This window comes from Neodiprion pinetum, chromosome 5 (genome assembly GCF_021155775.2).
Source record: "Neodiprion pinetum isolate iyNeoPine1 chromosome 5, iyNeoPine1.2, whole genome shotgun sequence".
Lineage (NCBI taxonomy): Eukaryota > Metazoa > Arthropoda > Insecta > Hymenoptera > Diprionidae > Neodiprion > Neodiprion pinetum.
The window spans coordinates 28,429,108-28,448,239 of record NC_060236.1 but is presented as its reverse complement, the minus strand read 5'-3'; the positions used below and the strand labels follow the sequence as shown (position 1 = coordinate 28,448,239).

Sequence of the window (19,132 nt, the reverse complement as noted above, 5' to 3'; positions counted from 1 at the left end):
GTCATGGCCATAAATGGTACAGAGTTACACTTTGACCTCGTACAAACAAACTCTAATTTTCAAACAATAAAATGCAACAAGTATTGAAAAGTTTTGTCAAATCCGAATTTATTACTTAATCGTAAATCGAGCAATCGAACTGAAACTAAAAGCCAAATGAATAAGCACGAAATTTCATGAAGATTCATTAATGAATTATTATCTGCCCCTTAGACACTTTCAAAACTTGAAGAGTTCAGTCGATTCGTTTCAGTCAATCTCTCGGTAAGATTTTACGACGTTGCGAATACCGATTCCCCAGCTCAAACTGGAAGTGCGACAAATTTGCGGGAAATTCAATTTGCATTCGGTACGTTGAAGTATTCGATTAAAATAAACAAAAGATACGGAGTATCGTTTTTCGCGAGAAGATAAGAAGCAACGAGATCTTGATTCTTGACACTGCTCGACAATTGTTACACCGTGCATTCTCGCAGAATGCGTGGCATGATAGCCGCGGGTTTTTTTTTTTGAAAGCTAGGGAAAAGGGAGGAGAATCGTTTTCGGACCACCCTACGAGGTCGGCATCGCCTCTTACACACGTATAACCGAAAGGCGTTGGTTCTCCGGGGCGTCGCGGTGCTTTACGCCGAACAATGCGAGCCACAAAGCTTGTTTGTCGTTACCTCACCCACCTGGGGAACACCGGAGATAGATACCCACCCATCTCCGTGGTCCAAGGCCTCCTAGACAGCGCTGAAGTTGACAGCGATAGAAACGAGACGCGGGAAATCGGATCAAGTTTGAATATACGAATTTCGTTTATCCGAATTCATTACAATTATTCCTTGATACACGAAACGGGGTAGGTGAAAACAGAGTTTTTGAACCATGCTCTCTTGCTTTTACGACCATTTTCATACCCTTCATTTTTCCCATCAAACGCCAATCCAATGTTTGACTGCTCGTTTCTATCCGTCGCTCCAAGGCTCCGAGACGAGGCGTCTATTAGCGGAGATGCAACGCTGGTTCCTCTTGTTCGAGGCGTTGGCGGTAATGATTTTGATTCGAAACGGTCATTGTTGATCGGCCCACCCGCTCGGCAAGTCATCCCCGTTGCATGGATCGAGAAACCATCCGAACTCGATCGGGGACGCGGGAAACGTGATCAATCCTTTTTGTATACAGACTGAATTCCTAACGAATGCATGGTTCGTCGTCTCCTAAGATTTAACGCGCACGCGCTACAATGCGAGATCGGTTGTTCGTCAGAGTGACCAACAATTGTCTTTAGCCGTTGAAAAGTTTCGACAATTGTGAATTGAGCACAACTGCCACTGAAAACTGTCAGAATTTTTATGACGGTTGGTAGCTCTGGCAAATATTTACTCTCGGATTGTTGCGCGTGCGCATTAAATTATACAGGCAACAGATCGTGCAGTCGTTAAGAATTCAGTCTTTATGCATGATCACGGGCACGGCATCGCGTCGGGCTGACGCATATTGGTTTATCATGTTGTACGAATTTTGAGCCCCTGTTTTATTTATTTTTTTTTTTTTTCATTTTCTTTTTACCGACGATTATTTCCGAGATGGACGGCGGAAGTCGGTGACTACCCGTTTTAATGATCAATTAATCTACACATTTTACGCGCAAAGAACTAAGCCGTTAAGTATTCACGGATTCCATTTATTTCCATGCTCGTATCCGCGTATCAAGCTAAGGCTAAAGGCGACTCGATATAGAAATTGCCGAGTAACGCTTATTGACTTTTGAATATGTCGACGAAAATTTCGAGAGACGCCCCCCAGTCCCAATGACTTGCTCAACATTTCCTCTCGTTTTATGTACAAGTCCTCGGTATAACCAAAGTTGCAGCACCAGGGTTGCGTTATGCCAAATCACGAGGCGAATCGACACATGATGACCGCTCATTTTTTTTATTTTTATTTCTGTCATTTATTTTATCACCTAAAGAAAAGTTCTGTTGTGTTAGATCCTTGTATCTCTGTAAAAGTGTTCAAGCGAATCGAATGAAGAGGAGAAGAAAGTAAAAAAGGAGGGAGAAAATAAGCCGGAGATAAGCAGCAGTTCGACTCAGAGAATGAAAAAGAGGAAGCTATTAGATCAGGTTACGGGTTATAGGTTACGTACATCGCCTGATATATCCGATTCATGTAGTTGGTACACTTGTCCGCAGGGGTTCCAACAATGGGACAGTTTATTTTTTGGACAAGTCGGTGTTACGTCGGTAATGCAGAATCAGCTCGCAGCGCCACCGCCGGCCAGCCTGTAAACAGAGTCAATCTTTGTAAACATAACGTAACCCATGGCCGTCGAATTTTGTATTTTTGGGTAAAATCGACGGCCATAGGTTATGTTGTATTTACAAAGATTGAGCCTCAATTCTTAAGTTTTTTAATCTTAGGTTAGAATCGACGGTCATGGATTGTGTTGTTTACAAAGATTGAGACGCTTTCGCGAATTCTGTATTATCGATGACATTCCATGCCATGGATTAAGTTATGCTTACGAATATTTATCCTGTTTCACGGCCGGCCGATGGTGGCACTGCGTGCTGATTCCGCATTGCCAACGTAACCGACTTGTCCTAAAAATTATTCGTCTCAGAATCATTGCGAACCAGTGTACTTTATACATGTATACCCGCGTATATGCCGCATCGAAACGCGGGATTTTCTCCCCCGTTTTCTTATACCTCCTGGGTGTAATGAGCCGCAGATATTGGCTCGACTCTATGACTATAGCAGAACCGCGTTCCGCATCCCAATAAAAATAACCGCAACAGGGAATTCACCGAGCCAAAACTATGGGTATGCGAACGCATATATAGGTATACGTGCAATATTGTAGTATCAGGAAGAGAAGAAGAATATTTTAGTACACATTGATCTTGCACACTTGCAACTCCTTTCGCACACCCGTAGATTTTATCTCGCTGCTCAATATGAAACGCGAAAAAGACGGGGACACATTTTTTTCATCACAGTTATTCAGTTGCTGTTACTTTACGGATTTTTGATTATTTAAATTGTCGCTGTTCGTTGAAGAGACGATTGTAGCTGTACTCTATTCGAAATTTCAAACTTTCATAGGAATTGTATTTCCTCAATTTAACAATAAGGAAATTCTACATTTAAATAAAACGAAAAAAATTCTCGACCTTCTTCAAATTATGCGTGGAAAATTCGGTGTTAAGGACATGAATACAAATACAACTCTATATTTGAATAGTGAATTTTTTCTCAAATTTTGAACTAAATCAATTCCAATGGTCTTACTATCTCGTTTGTATAACTGTAGACTTGTTATTAATTTTGGAACGTAATATATCCTGACTTTTCCATGTTTACCAGATTCAAAATTGCAATTTTTTCAGACATCTTGTGCCTTTCATAATTAAAAGAAGAAAAAATTTTGAACAAACATTAAAAATTATATTTCGCTAATTTTAAACTCGTGTATCAAAATTTTTTTTATTTAAAACTGAATCACATATACACAGATTTGTGCTATAAATACTTCGGCTGAAGGTTTAAGAATTAACGAACGATGGTAAAAGTTTCGAGTATGAAATACCAATTTCTCCAAAATATTCGCATTAAATTCCTTGCCATTTCGCGCTGTTTATAGCAAACACTTGAAATTACTCGTAGGTAGAATTGTTCTCGACTTATTGCAATACTGTAAGAACGTATACATATAACGGCTGCAACAACCCAACCCGCAGCTCGTTCCGCAATGGCGGGAATTACAAGTTTTGACCCTCAGCTATGCGAAGTTCGAAGTAAAAAAATGACTCGAAGTTGCAGAGCCGCAGTAATATACTTGAGTAGATTTAAGTATGGCTGGGACCTCGCTGCATCTACGTCGTTAAATACAATTTCAATCCGAGAAAGGAGTTACACGGGTCGTTTAACGCGTCGGTTAGACGTTGCGTCGCCGTCGCCGACGAACGCGAAGCGAAATCCCGCCAGCTTTGCCCCAACGCAAAGTCAGCGTGTTCACCCACCGTGGGGCCCTCGACTTCTTCTTCTTCTTCTTCTTCTTCTTCTTCGTCCGCACGGCAACGCCATCGCCTCCACCCAAAGCCAGAATCACGCCATGCGATCTTGCCACGGATTATTAATACGACGACGTACGAACATCAATTCTGTCCGCTTGGCTCGGCTTCCGACGCTGATATCTGCAACCGCTTCATCCACTTCTCTCCATTATACTTTACCCTCGCTCTATATACGCCCCTATTTTTCGCTTATTTATGACATTTTGTTTGCCAGACTTCGGTTCAATGTTTCACATCGACAAAATTATTCTTGAGACTGCAGTTTAATATCATCATGGACTTGGTGTAAACCTTTAGATTTTCCGGAATAAAGTAACTGTCTTATGCAATTTCCAACTCTACTTGAATAACTCTGAAAAATATCTATGGCTTCATTTGATGATCCAAATTATCGTTGCGATCACTTGTTTTTAATTAATCAAATGACATTTGTACAAACGCAAGCACGTTTTACGCCGTTTTTCATGCGTCTTTTCCGTACGCAGAGTGAGTCTGCGGATGCGCATGCGCGGAGTACGGAAAAGTACTACTTTCAACTCGTAGGAGTCAAAAGTAGTCTTTTCTGTACTGCGCGCATGCGCTGTCGCTATCAAAACTGACATTACGCTATCCTAACCTCAATTTCGTGCTTCGTGAAAAAATGCGGAACGTAATCTTGTCACATAAAGCATAATGTGCAACAAAAAGGCAACGTCTAAATAAAATAAAACCTCTAAAAAAAAAAAAAAATCAGCAAGATCGACGATTCCACTACCTGCGTGTCTGCATGGAAACTCGGTTGAAAAATAATTATTCATCGATTTATCAACGCTTGAATATCTTCGAAAGCGTTGTTCCCTGGCAAAGAAATTCGAATACATCTAGATTTTAGAACTAATTTGCGTTAATTGAATCCTCAGCAAGCTCGGAGCGCTCAAATTTACTTAAAAATCAAAAATATGTCCAATCATCCGATCAGACTATAAGCCATAAAGTTTCGAACCCTTGACTCGAACTCATTATAATATCTACGACAAAGCCCTGGGCAATTTCTTTTCCCCCTTGTTCGAGACAAAAGAGCTTCTTATACCTATGTTAAGCGGCATTATTTAAAATCTAATGATATCCTTACAATGTACAGGGCGCAGGTTCAGCTGAAGAATGGATAAATTACCGATACAATCACACGCTTTTATTATACGGATACACACTCATACACACACACACACACACACATATATACATGTATATACGCACACGAAACGTATGCCATGTATAATTGAAAGAGGGCCACGTGCCGAGAAGAATGGCAATGATTCTGTGAAACGTGCAAACACCGCTGCACCCGTATAACGGCAGAGATCAGCCTCAGCGCTTTGCCAGCGTTAAGAATAATTCGCAAAAAGGGGGCGGAGGTCACGGGTCCTCGCCGTGACACGCTTACGCTCTTAGAAAATTTCAACCAACACCAACGTCCCCTGCACACCCCTGTTTCCGGGGGCGGGAGCTGGGCATTAGCTACAATACGCCATATGAAATAATAAAATATACGTGTTACGTACCTTCTGCAAGTTCGTTCGACTCTCAACGATACTTACTTTATGGTGTAAGTGTTAAGGATTAATGGGCTACGATGTGCGAAACAAGAGTTAGGTAAGGAGGAAAAACGGCAACGACTTTCATCCGATTCTAATGTTTTTGGGATTATTTTATTCGCCATGAAATTACCTGCAACGAGTCTTCGGCGTCGGTTTAAAATAAATTATTCGAAGCGTACGGTGCGACAGATTATTTTTGGCACGTTGTAAATGTGCTGTAATGTAAAATTTCATGTTAGTGATCATAGTGAGCAGAAACGGTTCTAATTGCGAAATCTTTTCTCAAATAATTGATATCTTAGCTTATCGTGTTACCTACTTGATTTTGATCATGTTCATTTCTTTTACGTACATACAATGTTCACTATCATTGGCAGATTATTTAGTCGGTTTTTCTTTTCTTCGTTTTCGATTCGGATGATCGGAAACGTTTATAATTCTTTAACAGCGTCGCTAGGCTGGGTTCGTGTACAAAAAGTTAGTGATAATGATAACTACAGGGCTTCAATAAAGCGGCGGTTCTTGATACAAGGCATAAGATATTGGAACAAGATACATGGGTCGAGCCAAAGACCCTTAAAAATATGGGGCCATTAATCGCAAAGCATTAAGCTAATTATAAAACTCTTTTTTCTTCGTCTGCAGCCGTAATCAGCTTACACTGACAACAGTATGATTAGTTGTGTATAAATGAGTAATTTTCAAGTGTTTGAACTAAAATTACTCGGTGCTCATCGAGTTCGAAATTTACAAAGTCTGACCAGAAATGTAAACAATATTACAAACATCAAACGTGAAAATTCGATGTCTGTAAACCAACTGCAAAAATTGGAGTATAAGTTATGCGAAAAAATATTTCTTCCGATACATTCCCGTCGTTACAAAACATGTGAGAAGATGATAGAAAACCGGTTAAGATTTTTTCTCAACTTTTTCACAACACTCGTATGCATAAACGTATTTTCGGTACATGATGGCTTCTGCGGAACATCTTTAACAAGATGGCGCCGCTGTGTATGTATTTTACCGCGTAATGGCCGCCGCTTTTACCGCTACCAACAATGTATTCGTGCACGTACATATACCGAGATAATAACGTATACAAGGGACGTCCAGTGCAGTGTAGCAGGGCCTATATAACCTAACCTACACCTAACCTGGACGTTAATAATTTTGCCGGAGCGAAGAACGGCCGCAGGATTTTATTTTACTACCCCGGCTAATGCCCTCTTTGAGTAAGTATACGACGCCGGCCTCCCTATCTCCCTAGGTCCTCGAGGATCAGGCCTCGTGCCTCCTGCCATTTCTGTACTATACTACGTTATAATAATAACGATGAACGTTAACGTTGTGCGCCAGGGATGGTAATTCATTGAAAACTGTTGTGCACCTTTCTGTCTATGGATATGATCTCGAGGCTTAATCGCAGTCGTACGATTCATTGCACTATTATATCCACAGTTTCGCAGTTATTTGTCCGCAGAGATTCTCTTTTATAATTATTTTAAACTTGTCCTGCGAACGCAAATACCCGATTCTTTGTGTTGATGCGATATATCAAATAGCAAGTATTATTACACTTTGCTTTTTTCTGAGCAAAGCTTGCGTAGCACCGATTTCATACCCTTTGATCTCGAGGTTCGAGAATAAAAATTGATAGCAAAAAAAATTTCTCCCGGTGTAGGTAAACATAAATGTTGCTAAATTTGCCTAGGCTATGATTCATTTCCAGAAGAGCACGAAATCTAAAATATGTTCCGAAGGGGTTGTTCTGATTTCGATTGCTGATTGTTTCAAGCTACAAACAAACAACACCTCGTTATTATCGACGTTATCAACCCCGTGAACAAGTCACCGAGAATAAAATAAGCAGCAAGATCGACGAGGCGTGATGGCACGTTTATTGTACTTCCCCGCATTACAAAGTGTGCGATCCATACCTACCTAGGAATGAAATAGACAGTCGGGATTAGTAGCTGCGGTACGAAGAAGGCAATTGCGGATTAGACACGCCAGGGGAAAGGGACAATTTATTTTAAATAAACGCTTGATTCGTGTCCGATTTGACGCGGTTGTCCCGCAGGAGGTCGCGGCTCTGTTCGGCCGCATATGTCAACGCCGTGCAGAATCAAAACCGCCACCCCATCCATATCCCACCGATGTAATCCTGGCCCTGTAAAGGGGGAGAAGGGCGATATGCCTCCGGCATTGTTGCCCCAAACGCGCCTGTAATTCGTATATAATGGAGTCACACCGCAGGGGAAAATTCACGCAGCAACAACGATTCGCATTCGCACGACGCGTTTAACCCGTGACGACTGATTCGCCACGAACGACAAAACATTTCGGTTTGTTGCCCGACATCGCATGGGTCGATACGTTGAAAATCAGCGTGAAGTCAAGCTAAATTCGATTGTCTTTACGTTTCGGTATTAATGTATAATATTTTTTGCATCATGTTGCAAGTATATTGTGAAAAATGGTCTTTCCGTCGATTCCGAACTTGATTTGACGATGTTCATATTTTGCAAATGATTTTCTAACGAATAGTCTCTCATTTTCTTTTTTTTTTTCTTACAAAATTGAAATATTTTTCAAATTCACTTGTAGAATCCGAAAGGTGAAGATTGTAATTCTCCCGACAGTTATAGGTAGTCACCCTGACTTTGTTACACTTAATCCGGATGGCTAATCTTTGCACAATTAGTGTATCGAAAGAGGTACGCGATAATCTATTCCGGAAAAAATAACGTGTAATCAGTCAAAGCTACGTGCATTGAACGTGATTCGTGTTATTATAGTGATTTGTTAAATCGTAGGAATGCCAAACATTATTACACTTGATACAGAGTGTGAATTTAACCACTAATGCGGACTTGACGTTCATTTGATTCCGATTTTGCGAGATTTGTCATTCGCGATAACGTACGCTTTGTAATAAATCACTCAACCTCTCCGTCTCGCGGTTAATCCTAGCAAGAGAATTGATAATTATTACGTCCATCTATGATTATAGTTTTGTTATGTAATGCATTTTATATGTGTTCGAATGGCAATCGACTGTGGTTTAAAATCATCTTTCATTCTATGTTTATAAATACGTGTATTTACCAAAACTGAATATCGTATATGTGAATTCATTCCTCATTAATTGATCTTATTTATAAACCGCCACCAAAAGTTCGGTAAATCTGATGCAGATTCACGTGGGATTTGGCAAAGGTGGTTTAACTCGAGACTTTAATCCTGTTTGCGATCCGTCAATTGGTGCCGCGCGTTGAGTAAAACGATGAAGACACCTTGAAAGCCTTCTTATTATACAACGAGCAATTAATTATCAGTTATAATACACTTCTTAAAGCAGGTGTATCTAATTACGTAAAAAGTGTTCAAAAGAGTAAACAAATCTCTTTGTCATTCCATTTATATTGACATTCAACATCCCGTCATGATTGATATTACGATACGTAAAAATAAATTACACTGTCTACAGCATAGTAATGTTTGATCCTGTTCTTTGGTTTTGCAAATCTATGATAGAAATTTCAGAAGTGCAGATGTGATCATTCTTTGTTTCGAAAACCATCTGTGCACGCGTAAAAAATGTAGAAGATCTACTCAGATAGGTTTGAGTGACAACGCAACGTCTCGAATCGATCACATAATTTCTGTCTTACCTGGACACTTAATTCCGACAAAACGAAAAATGCGCAGAGAACAGGCGTATAACGATTGGTTAGAACTTTTTTTCGAGAGTTGAAAACTGTGCCTTTTGATTCGTGTACTGATCAGGTACGTAGGCACCTATGAAACCGAATAACGTTATATGGTTAATCTGGTTTAATCCAATGCACCAGATATTAAATAGAAATCCCTGATTGTAAATTTGTGATTCCCGGACCACACGTAGATAAGCCTATAATCATCTCTTTTCCGGCGTAGATCGATCATTCGCCGGAGTATAAGATTAACAATAAGTCAAAGTATAACTCGTCACCGCAACTACCATCCGGATTCGACTCAAAGGATTGAAATGTCTGCTGGAATAGTTTCCGCACTGTCATTCTCACACTTTATCTTTCACACGGAGAACCTTACGAACTGGACACCCTCTAAGCATCGTGACCCTGGCTTTTAGGCGATGGAGTATAAGGGTAATCGACGATGCAGGGTTACGTGCGACCCTTGGTAAGACGCGCGTCCAGCGCAACTGCAATACCGCTGGAAATGGAGCATGGATGGCGAATGGGCTCTCTTAGTGGACACGCGGGGCGCCCTGATGGCCATATCCCTCAATTCGTGGGCACTTCTCATTCCGATATTGGATCCGCTCGAGTGGCAACTGTTTGAATTCACCCCGGGAGAGTGTTTCGGTTAAAAATGAAGGTCAGTAGTCGAGGAGCGCCGATGCTGCACCCCCTGCAGAAAATTTCATCTGCAATCGGTCCGTCTTATTTATTGAAGCTGGAAATTACTCGACGCTCGAATTTCTGACGCATGGAGAAGTAATGCATCACAAGGTTGCGGATGGATTAACGTTTCGAACTTGACGGAAGCATTCACTTATAGTAACGTCAAATTGCCGATGCGGATTGGATGGCTCATTATCAGTTGAACCCAATGAAAGATAATCGAGTGAAACATTTATCGCCCACTCAACAAGCCTCTCCAGATTTACGATCAGTCAACCTTTAGAGTAAAAGCTTGCTGGGTGGTCCCGACGTTCCTCCAGGAATTTCCTCCCCCAATCCCTGGGCGTCAAGTACATACCGCTGCAAATATCACATCTCGAACGTCAGTAGTAGACGCTTTATCACCATGCCGTCGTGCTTCAGCTGCCTTGTTCCAAATCCGGTTCGCAAAACTGTGGCGAACGGTGATACGAATAGCATCGACGTCGAGAGTAAGATACTGAGGGCCCCGGCTCCAAACTTTCTAGTCCCACCGCCGAGAACAAGTGTCGGAGAATACATCCTCCGGAAGTTCAAGGCATCTCCGGACTTCGTCGCACAGGTAAGCGAATCGCTTCTTTCTTTCTTTGAACACCGGTGATCGAGGGTGTCGTATACAGGTCGATGCTGTAACCGGTGTCGAGGATACTTACGGCCAGATGTTGGACCGCAGTGTCAGAACGGCGATCTGGCTAAGGAACAAGGGCATCAAGGCCGGGGAAGTTGTCGCAATCTGTACCCATAATCACTGCGATACTGTGATACCGATGTATGCTACTCTCTACTGCGGTGGAGCCGTCGCACCCTGGGATCCGATCATGAACTGCAGTGAGTATCGACTTCCATGACCATCTTTTCGCCGTGGCATCACCGAATGCTCCATTGATTATCCTTCCCGCAGAGGATCTCAAGTACATGAACGGGATGTCGCAACCAAGGATTGTATTCTGCGACGAGGAGTCCGCCTGCACGGTGCTCGTCGCTCTAAGGGAGTCTAACAACGACGCTGAGGTCGTGGTATTCGGAGAGCATTCAAAGTGCACGTCCTTTCGCTCCGTGCTGGATCTCCACACGGACGAAGATGTGGAGAACTTCAAATGCTCGGAACTCGAAGACGATTCCCAAATCGCCCTGATCGTTTGCAGCAGCGGAAGCAGCGGGCTGCCGAAAGGGGTCGAGCACACGCACAGAACAGTCCTGCTCCAGTTCGGCGCGGTTAGGCTGCTCAATCTGGAGAACAAGACCTGCGCGGTGTTCTCGTCACTTTACTGGATATCCGGTCTGATCGGCATGTTCCTCTGCGTGGCAGGCAACATGAAGCGGGTGATAACACCCGCGTTTGAGGAGGACTTCTGTAGCCAGCTGGTAGAGAAGTACAAGATCAACTGGGTCCTAATGGGCTCGAGCATTCTCATAAGGTTGATATACTCCGGGTGCTTGGAGAAGTACGACATGTCTTCACTCGAGAAGATATCCGGCGGTGGTGGCGTCATTACTGCCGATGCCTTCGGGAAGCTCAAGGCCGCTCTGCCTCAGACTATCGTCATCCTGGGATATGGGATGACCGAACTCGGAGGAGCCGCCACCATCCAGGACGCCAATTCCAAGCCCGGATCCTGCGGACGTCCAGTTTACGGCATTGCCTGCAAAGTGATCAACTGCTCGACCGGAAAGATCCTAGGTCCAGATGAGGTCGGAGAAATGTGCTGGCAGAGTCCGTGCATCATGAAGGGCTACCGAAACGACCCGGAAGCGACCGCGGAAGCCATTGACAAGGACAAGTGGCTACACTCCGGGGATATCGGGTACTATGACAGCGACGGTCTGATCTACATACTGGACAAGTTGAAGGAGATGATCAAGTACAGGGGGAACCAGATCGCCCCCGCTGAACTCGAAAGCATAATAATGAAGCACCCGGGAGTCAAGGAGTGCGCCGTCGTTGGCAAGCCGGATAAAATTGACGTTGAACATCCCGTTGCCTTTGTCGTTAAAAATCCGGGTGCCGAGGTCACCGAGAAGGATATCGTCGATCTAGTCGCTTCCGAAGTCATCGAAAGGAAACGGCTGAAGGGCGGCGTCAGATTCATCGATAAAATGCCTCTGACTCCGAGCGAAAAACCGAAACGCACTGTTCTTAAGGAGATACTTAAGAACGAGGGGTAGATACCGAAGTACAGGAAACGGAAGATGGATAACCTTTTTACCGAATTATTTGTATGCATTGTGTGTGTGTTTTATATATAGATGAACGACTTGAGATTGGATTTATACGTGTTCAGAATTAGGCTACTTGTGATTATCATCTTTGACTTTGAAACTTCTACTTCAGTGGTAACTCCTTAGCTCACAGACATACCGGTTCTCTCCCTTTCGCATACGAAAAATACAATATCGCATACTGGCTCATCTTCGCCCGATAATACCCCTTTCTGACAATCACAGTATCTGATTCATTAATGGCCGAGGTGCGAAATACGGTTTAACAATTCGTAAATATACGTTAACCATATTTTATTTGACTGACGATGAGAATAAAATTAGTTGAATAATAATGATAAAATTCAATTGATCACATTAGCGTACGTAATGGATTGATCGTTTCTGTCAACGGTTATACAGATGTTTCAATCGATGGAAGAAAAAAATTTCGAGTCGTTACGAAATGTTCTTGGTCTGTTGATTATGTGAATTATCAAAGTAAATACTGATACTTTATCAACAGATCATACGAGACAGTCGTTACTCAGATGATCAGGATCAGTGACGGAAGTGTCTGTTTACTGATGATCAATTGATATAACTGACCGCTTTTTTTATCATCCTTATCATTCCTTACTCTAAACAAGGATATAAATAACCAAGTGCAGATCATCAGCTTCACGAGTATAATCAAACGTGATTGAATCACGTAGAGATTACAGGGGGAAAAAATCTGATGTGAGATTTTTTTCAAGGCTGCGTCGTGGTTCCGGTTCACGTAACCCAAAAACGGTTGTACGGAGTTCGGAGTAATTGCAGGGCTAAAATCTGCTGTGAAAATCAGGGAACCCGGGGTTTCGGCAGCCCCTCTTCGTGCCCATATAAAACTGCCCTGAGTTAATTAAATCAGCATTAATCACTCGGTTGCGTGAAATATGCACACGGGGCGGATTTAAGCTGGGTAAATTGTGCGGGTGAGTGCGTGCGTACCTTCCTTCCTTCACTCGTGCGTGGATCATGTTGGATACCGTCGGCGTTGGATCCCGCCGTTCAACCCCCAGGGTGGGGCTGGAATTTATTGCTCCGATTCCTGGCGCTGCGTAGACAAATTTTTTAATCTATAACCACATGTATCGTTACCCCTGTCTCTCAATCTGCACTTGACAAACGCGTTTCCATACCCTATCATCGATCATCGATCCCCAGTCTCCTTCCTCGTCGCTTCGGTCAGTTCCGGCTTGGCCTGATATCATTTTTTCTCTCTTCAAGTACATTCACGGTAAGCACGTGAGATTTTTTGATAAGCAGTTCCAACCACGCCACCATGAAGCTGATTGAGACCTCGCACGGGTTGATGAAATTCTGTGAGCTCATGCCATCTCAATTCCGTAATTCGACAATGGGCGGACGGTAGTGCGACTGTATTGCACGGATGTGGATATGAATCTGGGAGTGATGAGAATGAGGATCGTATGAGCGATCCAATCATCGGGAACTCGTGAGGGTCTCTTATTCACATCAGGGTTGTTACGAGCCTCGAATCTCCGTATAACTGGCCTCATTATTTATGCTGATCATTATTTTGACGGGGCCCATCGGGCACCGTCCATCACTCTCCAATCTACCTTTTATTAACCAAACCTCGATGCATAGTCAGGATTTTTACTAGCCGAGCGAAAGAGAGAGAGAGAGAGAGAGAGAGAGAGAGAGAGAGAGTGAGGCTCGTGACGATCTCCCTCCATCCCGCGACTCCCACTCCGGCCTGGGCAACTCCGATATCATAAATCTACCGAAAAGAAGAACTTTGGAAGAGAGAGAGAGAGGGAAGACGGGAATGACGTTATTAATTAGACGGTCCTCCCAGATTACCGGGAGAGGAGTCAATTTTAATTAGACTCACCTAAGGCCTTTTGTCCAATGAAAGTGGCCGAACAAAGCCACTCGCCTTTCTCTCTTTCCTCTCCTCTCCATCCCGCAGGCTTGCGCAAGCCGGAGGCAAACCCCGCATACCTACACACAAGCTTCGTTCATACTCCGGGTCAACTTGAAATCTCCATTGTTTTTTCTCCTCCCTCTTCCACATCTACTTCGTGTTTTTTTTATTCTTCACCTAGTTCCTTGCTGATCGCTTCAGGACTCTTCCTCGTGTTATAACGCCCAGGGGTGATTGATGGGTGGCGGGAAGTGCTGCCTCCAGGTACCGCCCGACCAAACTAATTTATAAAACCATTTATATTCGGGTCAATCGCTTCAGTATTACGGATCAAGGCCATGGCACCTGAAGAAAACCGTCCCCGGGTAAATGACGAAGCCCCGTGGTCGTTTCATCGTTAAGTATTATTCACAAAAGGTCAAAAGCTGCAGCTGCGAACCCTTTCCGTGGCGATTCGCTATTCCAGAATTACATCTGTTCTGGAAAAAAATAACACTGCGGAATAATGCTTGATAGGTTTTGAATTTTGAAATGATCCAGATTCACGGGGCGATCGATAGCCGTCTAATGGGTTCGAGACGCACCAACCTATGGTTTTACCGTTCTTCCACACTGCATGGATGAGCTGAGTATAGAGAGGAGCAGCAGCAGCAGCTGCAGGCGGGCGAGCTACAGTCGGATCGATTGGCCGCGCGCGAGGTAAAGATCGAAGCCCGATCATATTTAGAGGATCAGATTCATTGGTCGAGATTGCGGATGAGCCGAAGGTGTTTTTCGGGGCGTGGCAATACCGTCCGCCTGATTACCACGAGCCGCGGTCAGCCAGAGCGGTGAGAGTTCAAAGAATCAAAGAGAGACCGGCTTTCGAGAAATTGCTCAAGATTCATCTCCACCGATAGGGGATATTCCGTATGAATATTAAAACTTGGGTATAAATGCGCGACGCCATTTTGATTCCACCTCGCGCTTTCGGACCCATCTTACAGAAACAAAACAGCTCGGTTCTGATCCGCTTCGACTGAAACCTGCGAGGAATAAGTGATACGACAGTAAAACACAGTTCCGGGGTACTTCGTCCCTCTGTTTGGCCTCGATTACGACCATAGTCATCTGGAGCACCTGACCCCCACCTCTCTTACCGACCGGTGAATTTGTGCGGTAGCGACAGCATCGTGTGAGCGTAAACGCCGTCTTGGACTAAAGACGGCTCTAGGATGTTGTAATTCAAGCGATTTGGGCGTCGGTGCGTGCCGGCACGTAGCACGTGTCTCGATGCTCGTGAGTATCAAGATATGACTCATTATACCGGGGTGAATTTCTATCGGTGTACGGTAGGTAAGTCGGAACTCGAGCGTTCGCTCGAATTATGCACTGCGCGTTATACACTCGAGTCGATGTCTGTAGGGCGAATTACACATGCGGGGGATACCCGACTCGCCTAATGCTTTTCTAATAACTCCATTACGATCCTTATACGGGGCTTCGGTTTCACCCGTAGGAAAATGAAATTAAGTGGACGTTCCCTGGTCGTTATCCGGAAAAATGCGGCCACTTCAAATACCGAATTAACCGTCCCGCCTCGAATTTCTCACCCCACAACGCCTGAATTCAGTCTCATGCGTCCGGGACATTATCATTACTTCATCGCAGACCCACATATGTCGTCGGCATTCAACCCCCGAATTATTCCACTCTGATGTCGATCGTTCCAACGCATAAATCACCCTCGCGAATCCACAAAGAGTTTCAAATACATCGAGTAACCTCTCTTCCAATTGAAGTTCATGTAAATTCAAGCTTATGTGAGTCTATAAAACATCTCATCTGACCTGGCGAACACGTGACCGGTACTTGAATTCAAATGAATTCAAATGAATTGAATCAAGCTGTCATCAGTGGTACCCTGCACATGCAGCTTTCTGTTTTTAGCCTCGTACACCGAATATATTGCGACATCTCGACGTTGACAATTTTTGTTGAGAGCCTTCTTTGCTTGGAAGTTTTGAGAATGCATCCTCGGTTATTTGACCGTTTAAACAATTGATTTACTGCGTAGAGTCACGTAGCGCGATATGGAATCTTGGCAAAGCATAATAGGCGATACGTGCCTGAATGCGTAGGTATCTCTTCTTCGCGGGTTCTTTAGCGGGTATTTCTTTCGGTTCCTACAGCCGATACTTACACGCGCTCATGCCACGCACACCGTCGAATGCGGACAGGGGCTTCCATCCACGCTCCAGGCTTCCACATGCCGTATATATTCTACCGGCCGAGGTGTTGCCGGCGAAGGTATTAATTGGCGGATAGCTCGACCGCCTGTGATTAGCCCGTGTAGCCGACGCCACCTCTGATCCCCTCGGGTTCTTCTTCCTCCTCCTGATCCTGGCTAGAAACTGCAGCCACCCATCAGCCATCACCAAACCCTCCAGCGCATACTCTGCAACACGACTCTCTCTATACTGGGTGGCGACTATTGTCACGCCGTTGGAACGCAACGAGCTTTTCCCAAAGCATTATCTCCACGCGTCGTTGGGTGTATGAAAAAAATCTCCCGGTTCTCGTTACCTCGTATACTTTTTTATTCCAAGAGTATCTACGTCCGTTAAGTATACCGAATGTAACGATTTCGCATATGCCGAGTTTGCGGAACGTGATGGAAATTGAGACGTAGGTAGTTGGATTTTAGGCTTCAGGGAATCCGGGCGGGAGCGAAAAAATTTATAAAATCATTTCACCTATATACACGGTCGTTTCACTCGGCCGGTTACTCGCTCGGCTAATATACAGCTGGACAGCCAGATACGCGGCCAGTTACGAACCAGGCGAGATAATTACAGAGCGCTGTCGGACCGCTAAGTCAAACAACCTAAACATCAGTCTGTTCCTGCATAGGCGCCTCCGTCCGGGGAATGCGGTATGAAACCTATACTCAAACCTTGGCTCAAACCGCATTTTTTCACTCTTCTTTGACGAAAAAGTTCAGGTAAAGAAAAATTCGGCCCGACCAACTAGCTGAAAAAATATCTATGATCATTTTGGTCAAAGCGTGAAACTTGGCTGCAGGGTGAAAAATTTTTGTGTACAACTAAAGTGTAACTCATTTCTCGACTGTGGCTATGAATAAAAATAATTGTTATAACCGTTTTGTTCCAAAGTTTTCAATTTCTCAACAATTCTGATTAAAGTCTGATAATGTCGATAGATAATAGTATCGACAATTTGTGGAGATACTATACTTTGAATGGATGAAGTTTTGATATCGAAAATAAGTACAAATTTAAAAAAAAAAAACTGAACCGGTAGTTGTTCAAAATTCAATTAAAATTCGTCTGAAACTATCGAAACTACAAAAGTTTGAGTCGACGCATGAACCGCTGCTGTCCATATCGCAAAAAAAAGTGATGAGTAATTTTTAAAAACCTGTTCTCAGTTGGAAGATGTTTCTTTGACATTCAAAGACACGTGTCTCTATTAATTATCGTGTAGTTTGCAGCTCTTCTCGCATTTCCTGCCAATTGCACGCCTATTTTACAACCGATGTTCTAAATTTTCATAAACGTCTGTAATTCTGACAACGTATATTATCAGGGTGTCAGTTTTCAATCAGTACGTAACATTTCCTGCAATTAATTCCGTATTACAACGCTGTTCGTTATTGGCGATGCAATTTCGTCTCGGGTGGTAAGAATTGCGGTATAACGTGAATTCGGGCTCTCATACGGTTGACACACCGGGAAAATAAGCGATAAGTTGTAACAATACTCTTGACATACGCCACTGCGGGTGAGATCCTGCGGGATGGGAACTGGTTTTGTGGTTGTGAAAACGCGCGAGTCCATGTATGTAGAAATCGGTAAGTGTGAGTGCGAGGAGTGCAAGCGGCGAAGAAGGTACGAAAATTATAAAAGTTGAGCCGCGGAGCCATTGCGGATGCCGACCACATCAAACGGCACCGAAAGACATTTGAAATTGGTTTTCCTCGGTCGGGCTGCGGTGTGAAAACATTCGATTATTAGTCAAACACGTGGCCCACGTGGAGGAGCAGAAAGATCGAAGCGCTGCACGCTGCAGCGGCGGGACCGCCGGACCCGGAGGCTGGGAACAAATTTGTTCTTCTATTGTACTGCGCCCCATTCTGTTCCCTAACTTGTAACCTGCACGCCGATTCCTTCACTTAGCCCTCCTTTCATATCGTCACAATCACGAGTCGAGAACTCCCAGGCAACGAGATCCCCCTGCATCGTATATACATATACAATTACGCTTTCTTTTTTAAATGTTCAACTCGACCACTCGTATATCTTGCGTGACGAGTGACGAGGTAAACGTGTCTTGTTAGACACATCCTCTCCCCCTCTTCCACCCCTCACCACCGACTGATTGATTAAAATTATTATAATGATATATTAATGCAATTGCACCGATAACGACAACCTGCACGTCGCGAGAGAATTTCGCTTTGTCATTGCGTGGTTGAACCGGATTTTATGCATGCATCGGTATTTTATACTGCCGATTTTTTCACACGTCAAGCTCGCTCCGCCGCTTATCGAACCCTCGTTACAAAGTCGAAACTTCAATCCACACATCGTTTCTTTGCCGATTTTTCCACCGATTTTCAACCGATTTCTCTTCCAACCGACTCCTTATCTATCCACAAATTGAAGTGCGATTATTCAAGCATGTTTAACTCGTCGAGTCAGCTGTTTAAAAGCGGCTAAAATCGCAAAAGCATAAAATCGGCGTAAATCGGATTACACGAGGAGTGTCGTTGACTGCAACGTCGCGTGCGGAGGGGTGGTCGAACCGCAGCTTATTGTTGGGAACACCAGGAGTTAACTTCAGGCTTTCCATTCGGCATAACGATTTTAGAATATCTGTGACAATCCTGTCCTGTGCGTA

The 19,132-nt window shown here is 43.7% G+C and overlaps 1 protein-coding gene across 1 annotated transcript; it reads left to right on the top strand.

Annotated features, from left to right (window-relative positions):
* The first annotated feature begins 10,340 nt into the window (after positions 1 to 10,340).
* LOC124218564 (luciferin 4-monooxygenase-like) lies at positions 10,341 to 12,774 on the top strand. Its single transcript, XM_046625119.2, has 3 exons — positions 10,341 to 10,657; positions 10,716 to 10,923; positions 10,997 to 12,774. The coding sequence occupies exons 1-3, from the start codon at positions 10,463 to 10,465 to the stop codon at positions 12,259 to 12,261; spliced, it is 1,668 nt and encodes a 555-aa protein (XP_046481075.1). The 5' UTR covers positions 10,341 to 10,462; the 3' UTR covers positions 12,262 to 12,774.
* Positions 12,775 to 19,132: the final 6,358 nt, after the last annotated feature.